This window comes from Enhydra lutris, unplaced genomic scaffold (assembly GCF_002288905.1).
Source record: "Enhydra lutris kenyoni isolate GAN:26980312 unplaced genomic scaffold, ASM228890v2 scaffoldscaffold63, whole genome shotgun sequence".
Lineage (NCBI taxonomy): Eukaryota > Metazoa > Chordata > Mammalia > Carnivora > Mustelidae > Enhydra > Enhydra lutris.
In genome coordinates, this window is record NW_019154147.1 from 4,374,645 (window position 1) to 4,386,572 (window position 11,928).

General features: G+C 39.5%; 1 protein-coding gene across 3 annotated transcripts in view; it reads left to right on the top strand.

The window, feature by feature from the left end:
- LOC111158834 (midasin AAA ATPase 1) overlaps positions 1-11,928 on the top strand; it is a 168,551-nt gene that overhangs the window by 68,179 nt on the left and 88,444 nt on the right. For all 3 annotated transcript variants that reach the window (XM_022521117.1, XM_022521118.1, XM_022521119.1), the window contains 6 exons: positions 1,201-1,335; positions 1,417-1,555; positions 2,623-2,761; positions 3,058-3,188; positions 5,419-5,563; positions 7,363-7,492. In XM_022521117.1, coding sequence (XP_022376825.1) covers positions 1,201-1,335; positions 1,417-1,555; positions 2,623-2,761; positions 3,058-3,188; positions 5,419-5,563; positions 7,363-7,492 — 819 coding nt within the window. The remainder of the gene's footprint in view (positions 1-1,200; positions 1,336-1,416; positions 1,556-2,622; positions 2,762-3,057; positions 3,189-5,418; positions 5,564-7,362; positions 7,493-11,928) is intronic.

An 11,928-nucleotide genomic window follows, 5' to 3' on the forward strand; every position in this document is an offset into this window, starting at 1 on the left:
AAATAAAACTAACCCACAAGAGTATTTTTTTTTTTTCCTTTACTGGTAAAGAGTAGATGGAGGAACAGGTTTTTTTTTTAAAAACAAAAACCCGGGACGCCTGGGTGGCTCAGTGGGTTAAGCCGCTGCCTTCGGCTCAGGTCATGATCCCAGCGTCCTGGGATCGAGTCCCGCATCGGGCTCCTTGTTCTGTGGGGAGCCTGCTTCTCCCTCTGCCTGCCACTCTGTCTGCCTGTGTTCGTTCTCTCCCTCTCTCTCTCTGACAAATAAATAAATAAAATCTTTAAAAAAAATAAATAAAAAATAAATAAAAACAAAAACCCTCTTTAATCAGGTGTAACATAGTAAAGTGAATATAGTGCTCTATTTTTTCATGTGTAAGCTAGATATCTTTTTTTTTTAAGATTTTATTTATTTATTTGACAGACAGAGATCACAAGTAGGCAGAGAGGCAGGCAGAGAGAGAGGAAGGGAAGCAGGCTCCCTGCTGAGCAGAGAGCCCGATGCGGGGCTCGATCCCAGGACCCTGGGATCATGACCTGAGCCGAAGGCAGAGGCTTTAACCCACTGAGCCACCCACGTGCCCCCCCTTTTTTTTACATATGTGTATACCATGTGAATCATCACCTAGGCCAAAATACAGAATATTTTCCAGTACCTCAGAAGATTCTTTCATGGTTTTTGCCAGTCTTAACCTCCCCTGGAGGTAACCACTGCTCTGACCTCTGTCAACACTGATTTTTGCCTGTGCTTGAGCTTCAGCTAGTCCTGTGTACTCCTTGGATTTGACTTTTTTTCATCCAGCCTAATGTGAGGTTCAGCCATGTTGTTATGTTTAATTATTATTGTGTTATAACCCATTGTATGGAGATACCATAAATGTTTAATCTTTCTCTTGATGGTGGACATTTGGGTTATTTCCACTTTCTAGCTCTTATGAAAAGAACTGCTCTGAACATTCCTACATATGTCTTTTGGTGCACATGTGTTCATTTGTGTTTGGGTAAGAACATGGAAGTCATGTTGCTGGGCGCAGGGCAGGCATATGGTTAGTTGCAGTAGGTTCTCGCAATTTTCCGAAGTAGTTCTTTAGATACCCTCTCCACAGCACCTAATAAGAGTTGCTGTTGCTCCATGTTCTCAATATCCCTTGGTATTATAACTTAACACTTATTGATTCCTTTTTTTTTTTTTTTAAAGGATTTATGCTTCTCGCAGGCCGAGTCAGGAAGCAGGAAGAGATTGATGTGATTCAAGAAGTCCTTGAAAAACATTTCAAGAAAAAATTGTGTCCTCAGTCCCTCTTCTCCAAGGAAAATGTCCTAAAATTACTGAGTGAGTAGGTCAAAATACCCAGAGGATATGAATTGAGCTGTACTCCTGTTAGAAGCTAAATCTTTATTCTGTGTTTTATAGGTAAATTGTCCACTCAGGTATCCACGTTGGAGTCTACATTCAGCCACATTGTGTGGACTGAGAGCATGCGGAGACTGGCGATGCTGGTGGGAAGGGCACTGGAATTTGGTGAACCAGTGCTGCTGGTTGGAGACACTGGGTAAAGTCCTGTGCTTCTGTGACAGTAACTTGTGATGGTTCAGTTCAGTTCCATAGGAGTACTTGAGTTATCTGTGAAGGATTAGCAGGGATGCAATCTTTTTTTTCATCTCCCCGCCCCCCACCCCCTTTTTGTAAGGCTCATGTAATAGACCTATTACTGTTTGCTTTCTTCTTCCTTCAGACCTTTGTGATATAGAAAAGAATGATTTCTTGCATTATTATCACTGGAGTTTTTTTTTTTTTTCTTTGTAATTCTTTTAAATAGTGCCATTCATTCTTTTTTTTTCTTTTCTTTTTAAAGATTTTATTTATTTATTTGACAGAGATCACAAGTAGGCAGAGAGAAGGCAGGGGAAGCAGGCTCCCTGCTGAGCAGAGAACCCGATTTGGGCTCGATCCCAGGACTCTGGGATGATGACCTGAGCTGAAAGCAGAGACTTTAACCCACTGAGCCACCCAGGCACCCCTAATAGTGCCGTTCATTCTACAAATCTGTAGAGAACAGCAGATGAGCTCCAGTCTCTTAAAAGTCTGTAAGGATTAGGTTTCTTTCCCATCCCTTGGGTTGGTGGTGGTTGGTAGAAATAGAAGAGGTGGTGGTGGTTGGTAGAAATAGAAGAGGATCGGGGCGCCTGGGTGGCTCAGTGGGTTAAGCCTCTGCCTTCGGCTCAGGTCATGATCCCAGGGTCCTGGGATCGAGCCCCACATCGGGCTCTCTGCTCAGTGGGGAGCCTGCTTCCTCCTCTCTCTCTGCCTGCCTCTCTGCCTACTTGTGATCTCTGTCTGTCAAATTAATAAATAAAATCTTTAAAAAAAAAAAAAAGAAATAGAAGAGGATGGAATTCAGGCAGCGTGTGCTTTTTTGGATAAGAAACACTATAGGTTGCTGGTGTTTGAGGGAAGGGTGCCCTGAGCTCAGGAAGCCAATGTCCTATGTTGGCCGGCAGTGTCTGTTTTTGCAGTGAGCCTCTCACCAGAGCTCCCCTCTTATGCTGACTGGAGTGGCTGTGCATGTATATTTGGAATTTATGGTCCTTATTAATCTGGTATGTATCCCTTTAATAGGTGTGGGAAAACGACTATCTGTCAGGTGTTTGCAGGTTTGGCAAATCAGAAACTATACTCTGTCAACTGCCACTTACACATGGAGACTTCAGACTTCCTGGGGGGGCTGCGGCCTGTGAGACAGAAGCCAAAGGACAAGGTTTGTTCAGTAGCGAATGATGATGTGTTCCTTCATTTGAAGAATTGCAGTTGGCTTTGTGTAGGTGTCAGCTGTGGAATTTATTCATGATGAAGTTTTGATCCCAGATTTGATATATATCTTTAGATTTTCACTTGTCTACAGAGACTTTCCTGAGCATCCTGTCGTACAGGCTTTATTCCTTGTTCTTAGACCCTTACTTTCTGCGGAATGACCACTTACTCTAGTACCTACATGTGTAATGTCTTGCGAAGCCACCTGTTCTTTAATTTCACACCTTCTTTTCCGAATTGTAGGAAGAAATTGATACATCAAAACTTTTTGAGTGGCATGATGGTCCTCTAGTTCTGGCCATGAAAGAAGATGGCTTTTTTCTTCTGGATGAGATCTCACTGGCTGATGACTCTGTCCTGGAAAGACTCAATAGGTATATGTGTAAGAGGTTTGCCCTGTGTGTGATGTTTCCACTGGTCTGGTTATTTTTTAATTAAGCAATTAAAAAAATTTTTAATTAAAAGATTAAAAATTCCCATGTAGTTAACATGTAGTTAACATATAGTTAACATATAGTTAACATATAGCATGATACTAGTTTCAGGTATATAATACAGTGATGCTAAGTTCTGTACATTACAGAATGCTCTTCATGATATGGCTGCTCTTAATCTCATTCACCTATTTCACCCAACCCCCCTACCTATCTCTCCTCTGGTAACCATCAAGTTTTTTCCCTATGGTTAAGAATCTGTTTCTTGGTGGTTCTCTTTTTTTCTTTGTTTTGTTTCTTAAATTCCACATATAAGGGAAATCATGTGGTATTTTTCTTTGATTTATTTTACTTAGCATTGTACCCTCTAGCTCATTCATATTGTTGCAAATGGCAAGATTTCATTCCTTTTTATGGTTAAATAATATTCTACAGAATATGGAATACTGGTCTGGTTTTTATACTATTAATTCTTTTGCACAGTAAGGTGCTTCATAGGTGCATGGTAAATGTTTGAAAATTATAATCAGTTACTGTTTTTTTTGTTTGTTTATTTTGTTTTAGCACTCAGAGTAGTTTAACAGGGCTAGTTTTTCCTGTCAGTAATCAGAAAGATGGGACTGTAGAATGGCCGTGCTAAAGCAAATGAACAGAAGTTAAAACTCTTTTTTTGGGGCAATTTATGTGACCATTACCTAAATTCTTCAAAGAACTAGAATCACAATTCTAGATGTTATATGGCTGTATGACCTTAAAATCTTGGACTAAAAGGAATTTTGATGTATACCTATTTTTCTTTTTCTTTTCTTTCTTTCTTTTTTTTTTTTTTTTTGAAGATTCTATTTATTTATTTGACAGACAGGGAGAGAGGGAACACAAGCAGGGGAAGTGGGAGAGGGAGAGGGAGAAGCAGGTTTTCCTCTGAGCAGGGAGCCCAACGCAGGACTTAATCCCAGGACCCTGGGACCATGAACTAAACCGAAGCCAGAAGCTTAACAACTGAGCCACCCAGGTGCCCCTGCTTTTCTTTTTTGAAGTTTAATTTACATACCATAAAGTGTATCCATTTTAAATGCATAATTGAACAAGTTTTAGTAAATTTACTGAGTTTTGCACCATAATCTAGTTTTACCTTTCCACCATACCAGTAGGAAGCCCTCTGCCACTCTACAGTGTATTTCTGATGCCACCTCCTGCTCCAGGTCACTACTAAATTACTCTGTTAAAAAAAAAAAAAATTTGTCTTTTTAGCACCTTGCATATAAATGGTCTCTCTGCATTTACACTTTGCATTGTTTTGAGGGTCATCCATGTGGTAGCCTGTTAGTAGTTTGTTCCTTTTTATTCCTAAGAGTATTCCATTGTATAGATATACCATATTTTTTATCCATTTACCACTTGATGTTATTTGGGTTATTTCTACCAAGTTTGGTTTTTTTATTTTTATTTTTATTTTTTTAAAGGTTTTTATTTATTTGAGAGGCAGTGAGAGAGAGCATAAGAGGGGAGAAGGTCAGAGGGAGAAGCAGACTCCCCATGGAGCTGGGAGCCGGATGTGGGACTCCATTAAGGGACTCTGGGATCATGACCTGAGCCAAAGGCAGTTGTTTAACCAACTGAGCCACTCAGGTGCCTGGTATTTGGGTTATTTCTACTTTTGTGAATAATGCTACCATGAATATTCATACATAAGACACTCATTTTTTTTTAAACATTTTTTTTTAAAGATTTTATTTATTTATTTGACAGACAGAGATCACAAGTAAGCAGAGAGGCAGGTAGAGAGAGAGAGAGGGGAAAGCAGGCTCCCTGTTGAGCAGAGAGCCGGACGTGGGGCTTGATCCCAGGACCCTGGGATCATGACCTGAGCCGAATGCAGAGGCTTTAACCCACTGAGCCACCCAGGCGCCCCAAGACACTTATTTTTAAAGCAAGTGCCATAATGGGGCATAAGTGGCTAAAGGGATTTTTTTTTCTTTTGATCAGAAATATTGTTCCCTTACACAGGAATTGGGATAATGAGTTATTTTAAAATTCGTGCTAGGAAAGTGTTAAGTAAAAGCTCAGCAGAGGAGATAACTTCCTTTTTAAAAGAACCTGAAGACCACAAAATACAAAGGATACATAAGTCTTTTCTAATCTTATATTCTCCAATTTTTCTGTCTTTTAGTGTCCTTGAAATGGAAAAGTGCCTGGTATTAGCTGAAAAAGGCAGTGTAGAGGACAAGGATAATGAGGTAGAGCTGTTGACTGCTGGGAAAAAATTCCGTATCTTAGCAACCATGAACCCTGGGGGCGACTTTGGGAAAAAAGAGGTAAAATTGTGTTCCTGAAGGATAATTTTCTTCCAGTTTTGACCTCAGCTCACTGGCAGCTAGAAATATAATATGTAAAAATGCATTTGGAACTTTATATTGGGTAAAAACTAAAAACCTAGGAAAGATATTTTAGAATTATTACAAAATTGAGAGATTCTGACATTATCATTTCCTTATTTTAATATCTCACTGTGTGTGCCTGAAATTTCATTGTTTCCGTCACTTTGCCCAGCTCTTCGTGTATGTTACCATAACAAATTCTCACAAGAACTCTTTGTGAAAGTTGTGTGGTGAGAAGGTTGAAACAAATTTAATCTTAAACTGTTTCTGGAGTCTCCTCTCTTAAACACGACTATGGCTTTGTCTGTTTTAAAGTGACAAAAATGTTACAGCCAGGAGCCTCTTCTGGTTTTGCAGGTGGGCCGTCTCTGTTCTCTCCACGGGTTATGTGGTTTACCCTCAGACTATTAGTAAAGGAAAAGGTGGAGAGCAGCCTTCTGTTCTGAGGGTGGTTTTGGGATCCAGCCAGGATCCAGTACCCTGAACACCATGGCTTTCAGGCTTGCGAAGCTTCTCAGTAGAGAAGTCTATGTTGTGTGTGGGATCCTGGGCCAGGATCCCACACACAATGGTGATGTGGTGATAGGTCAAGGATGATGAGAAGAAACAGAGGTTGTGAATGAAAGTAATTCAAATTCTTGGTAACTTGGTGGATCCCTGAAATGCGAACATGGTGTTTTGGGCTTGATTTTCCTCTGTAGCATGAAAAGAAAGATTATAACTATACTTCTTGAAATGTTTTGAAAAGAAGAAATAAGAAATACATCATAGTTTCTAACATAACATGAAAACTGATTCTTTGGCAAGGGAGAATAACATTGAAAGATCTAATTTCAAGGTTGTGTATGTTCAGGTTAGCTTAAGTTGTTAGGATAGTTTAAGTTTTTCTTAGAAAAAGATGGCCGACTTTTACCTAAGGGAATGTTCTTTTTTGTTTTTGCCTGCCTAGCAGGCAGAGTGAGGTAGGATGCCAAAGACCAGTGGCACTGTTTGTCTAGGATGGCAGCAAGGATCCCTCACACATTTGCTGGGTCTTAACTGAGCTGCTCCTGAGTATAGGCATTACTGCTAGTCCTGCTGCCGTAGGCCAAGGAGAGCAATAATAAGCTAATAGTTACGTGCATGTTTGGCATTGTATATGCTTGTTAATAGGGGTTTATTGACCTGGGGTAGAATAAAAAGGATAAGAGGAATCCATTTGCAGGGCAAAGGCCATAAAGACTGGAAGGACTAACAGTTCTTTGTTATATAAGAGGTAAAATATGTACCTCCTTAATAATTTCACTGTCCCCTTTTGAGCCATATAAAAGACGTTTTCTCTTTCTACTTCAGACAGTTCTCCCCTGTGGGACAATAGCTTTTACTTTCTTTAAAGCACTGGTTATGTAACTGAAGGTAAAGGAAAGGCCTTTGCTTAGGGGAAGTATTCAATTTTGGGGGTTACCCACTGGGGCTGCACTTCAACTTACACCACCTATTCTATGAGACCTTGAAATTCTGCACTCTGCCTATAAAGAAAGTGATGGGAATACTGTCTTGGAGGGTGTGGTGGAGATTAATGAGATGGCCTGTGGAAGGAGCCAGGATAAAGTAGGTATTCAGTTAAATTGTAGTAGAGGTAATAAAAGAAGCATCTAGTGTTTGTTAGATTCATCAGCTAATACTCTTTCAAGGGATTTGTTTTTCTAGTTTTCTTCCTAGGTATTACATTCAGATGGAAATTTTTTTTCTTGTAGCTGTCTCCTGCCTTAAGAAACCGATTTACGGAAATATGGTGCCCACAAAGCACAAATCGTGAAGATTTAATTCAGATTATCAGCCATAATCTTCGTCCAGGATTATCTCTGGGCAGAGTAGATCATAAAGGTGAGAGCTTTCATGTGGTAAATGTAAACTTCTGAAGCTAATGGAAATTAGAAATCATGTCTTAGAAAATAGGAATAGGTCTAAGATTTCATTTAATCAAAATCAGAAATAATACTGAAATACTTTAAAAATCTATATTAAAGTTTTATTTATTAATTTAAAAGATATATCTTTGCAAGAATGCAAGTGCAGTGGGGGTAGGGTCAGAGGGAAATGGAGAGAGAAAATCCTGAAGCAGACTCCCTGCTGAGTGCAGAGCCTGACAAAGGGCTCAATCTTATGACCCTGAGATCATGACCCGACCCAAAATCAAGAGTCCCATACTCAACCGACTGAGCCACCCAGCCTTCTCTGTCATCAATTAATTCATTATTAACTTTATTTAAAAATATTCTGGGTGGCTATCCCCCCCCCCCGCTTGCTCTCTAAGAAAAAGAAATTTTTTTTTTTAACATTTTATTTATTTATTTGAGAGAGAGAGAGACAGTGAGAGAGAGCATGATCGAGGAGAAGGTCAGAGGGAGAAGCAGACTCCCCGTGGAGCTGGGAGCCCGATGCGGGACTCGATCCCGGGACTCCAGGACCATGACCTGAGCCGAAGGCAGTCGCTTAACCAACTGAGCCACCCAGGCGCCCAAGAAAAAAAATTTTTAAATGTTCTTTTCATTATAGGCGTTTTCAAACTTAAGGAAATAGAGGAATAGTATTAAGAAACTTCTGTATACCTAAAACCTAAATTTAGCAATTTTTAAGGTACCTAGTAAGGGTCAAAACATTTTATGGTTCTTTTATTGAGCTAGATTACTTTGATGTATACATGCATTTTTTTTTTTTTTTTGGTTGAGGTATAATCAACATGCAACATCATATTAGTTTCAGGTGTATAACATGATTCAGTATTTGTATCTATTGTGAAATGATCACACTAAGTCTAGTTAACATCCATCATGCTGTGTGTATATATATATGTATATACATATATATATATATTTTTAAAGATTTTATTCATTTATTTGACAGAGATCACAAGTAGGCAGAGAGGCAGATGGTGGGGGGCGGGGAGTAGGCTCCCTGCTGAGCAGAGAGCCTAATGCGGGGCTCGACCCCAGGACCCTGGGATCATGGCCTGAGCCGAGGGCAGAGGCTTTAACCCACTGAGCCACCCAGGCGCCCCATGATGTATATATATTTATCTTACACGTTGAAGAGCTAAATTTAGAACCCAGCTCTGGTTTCAAGCTCTGGATCATTTTATCTCTCTCTCTCTTTTTAAATCTCTCTTTCTTAAAGAACATGTAAAAGGATATTTGCTTCTTTGAGTTCCAAACTCACCTGAAGGACTTACAGAAATAAAGTTTGCTGGGCCTCCTATGTAGAGTTTCAGATTCAGTCAGTGTGGGGTGGGGCTTGGGAATTTATTTTTCTAATAAGTTCTTGGGTGATGCCGGTAAGGTTGGTCCAAGGCCCACACTCAGAACTTCTTACTTACTTGGTTGTGTGCTGTTCGCAGTGCTGCACGGAGTATGAGTATTCCAGTTAAAGGAGGAGAGGACAAATTACTAAGCACGCATGGTTTGTCTTTTGGCTCTGCGTTGGGACTGAATTCCCCTTGGATGTAGCCTCTGTATCTCCTTTTGGCTGCATACTTTTAGAAGTTGTTTGGATTGTAAAAGAATGGTAGAGATTGCAGCTGCCATTACATGGCCACGTTGACTCCATCAGCAGTGGTCTTCAGGCATAATGGAGTGAACAGTTTCTCTACAGGGCAGTTGGCACTGCGGCCCCTGGGGCTTAACTCTGAGCCTCCCTGCTTGTCCTTAGGGAGCTTGCTTACCGTAAGCTTTGTAAGGCCTACATGGCAGCAGCCTCTTTGGGGAAGCAATAGATAGTGAGGGAGAAGTGGCTTAATTTTTATCATCTGGAAATGGATCAGGTTGGCAGAGCATTAAAATGTTCTTAAAAATAGGAAACTAGATAAAGCTTTTATTTCCGAATTTTCTTTATAAAGATATGTAAGATTTAATGAATCTAATATTTCAACTAATTATGAATTCTAAATTGAATTCTGATCCTATTCAGAATACTTAAGGTATAATCACTATATTGTCATAATCAAAATATAAACACCATCGAGTTCTACTACCTTACTCTAAGAATTTTTGTTCACAAATCTCTATAGTAGTTTTATCTATACATCCACAGTATGAACAAAAAGAAAGGATTCCATGGGGCGTCTGGGTGGCTCAGTGGGTTAAGCCGCTGCCTTCGGCTCAGGTCATGATCTCAGAGTCCTGGGATCGAGCCCCGCATCGGGCTCTCTGCTCGGCAGGGAGCCTGCTTCCTCCTCTCTCTCTGCCTGCCTCTCTCCCTACTTGTGATTTCTCTGTCAAATAAATAAATAAAATCTTTAAAAAAAAAAAAAGAAAGGATTCCAGGAAATTGATGTTTTTTGTTTTTTGTTTTTGTTTTAGATAATGACCTCTGAAGGACATGTAGGCTTTCTTTTTTTAGGATTTTTTTTTTTTTGAAAGATTTTATTAATTTATTTGACAGAGAGAGAGAGAGATCACAAGTAGGCAGAGAGGCAGGCAGAGAGAGAGGGGAAGAGGCTCCCTGCCGAGCAGAGAGCCTGATGTGGGACTGGCATCCCTGTAATTTACTTTTTAATAAATACTAATCATTGGGGGCACCTGGGTGGCTCAGTCGGTTAAGCAGGTGCCTTTAGCTTAGGTCATGATCCCAGGGTCCTGGGATTGAGTTCCCGCATTGGGCTCCTTGCTCTGCGGGAAGCCTGCTTCTCCCTCTCCCATTCCCCCTGCTTGTGTTCCCTCTCTCACTGTCTCTCTCTAAAAAATAAAAATCTTGGGGTACCTGGGGGGCCCAGTGGGTTAAAGCCTCTGCCTTCGGCTCAGGTCATGATCCCAGGGTCCTGGGATCGAGCCCCGCATCAGGCTCTCTGCTCAGTGGGGAGCCTGCTTCCTTTACTCTCTCTGCCTGCCTCTCTGCCTACTTGTGATCTCTGTCTGTCAAATAAATAAATAAAATCTTAAAAAAAAAAAAAGAAAAGAAATAAAAATCTTAAGAATAAGTAAATAAATAAATACTAACAATTTTATCTTTATTCATTTTTAAGTATTCTCTATACTCTACATGGAGCTCAAACTCAAAACTCTGAGATCGAGAGTCACATGCTCTACCAACTGAGCCAGCCAGGCACCTCAGTCATTTTACATATTAGTATATATTGTTATATTTATAACATGGATTCCTATTTTCTGTTACCTTTTAAGATTTGTTATAAACAATGTATGAACCCATCCACTTTACCTCATTATTTTCTAATAATCAAGGTTTAATTATCCTATAACAGTAGATAAGTTGTCCTTGAAGTCCTAGATTTACTTCAAAATTATTCCACCCTGAAATGTCGATCCAAGTACTCATGTTTAATGTTTAGCTGCTGAAACAGCATTTAATTGCTTTCCTCATTGTGACTGGATTTTTTCCCCTTGAATTATCATTGTAAGTTCTTTCTAAAGATTTGTGGGTTTTTTTCATAATTAGTTTATTCTCACTAGATAGTTTCTTCTAAGTGATTTGCAGTAGAGCCTTGAAGGCTCTTGCTGAATGGTCCACTTTATATTGCAGTGCTGATTGCTCCCTGTCGTATTTAAAAAAAAAACAAAAACAATGTTCTTTCATACTCATACTTCTTAGATAAGTGTTTATGGTTGATTTTAGGAGTTACATAAAGTGTTTTATTAAACTTAAACTGACATTGCTTCTAATCTATATTCTTTAAGAAGTATTTTGTTTCCAAATATTTTACAATATGAAATTGTGATAGACTGATCCTTTAACTTGAATCATGAAACAAAATTTATGAATCCTCTGATTTGCTGAATTCTGATGGATGAATGCATTGATTTAATAAAACAAAAAACCTGAACTAAGTGCCACTGAAGCGGTACTGGGTGTCTCAGTCGGTTAAGCATCTGAGTTCAGCTCAGATCATGATCCTAGTGACCTGGTCATGATCCCAGTGTCCTGGGATCAAGTTCTATGTCGGGCTCCCTGCTCTGTGGGGAGTCTGCTTCTCCCTCTCCTTCTGCCCCTTTCCCTGCTCATGCTCTCTCCCTCTCTCTTTTTTTTCCTCTCTCCCTCTCTCAAATAAATAAATAAATAAAATCTTTTTTAAAATGCCACTGAAAATATGGCATCCTTATTCCTGTGAATCAGTTTAAAAAAAGATAAAATTTATATATTTTCTAAAATCATTGTGTCTTGACTTCACAATTATATCTGAACATGAAACAAATGAATACTCTTTTGAGCAGTTTTCAGGATTGCTTCTTCTTCTTCTTCTTTTTTTTTTTTTTTTAAAGATTTTATTTATTTATTTGTCAGAGAGAGAGAGAGGGAGAGAGAGCAAGCAC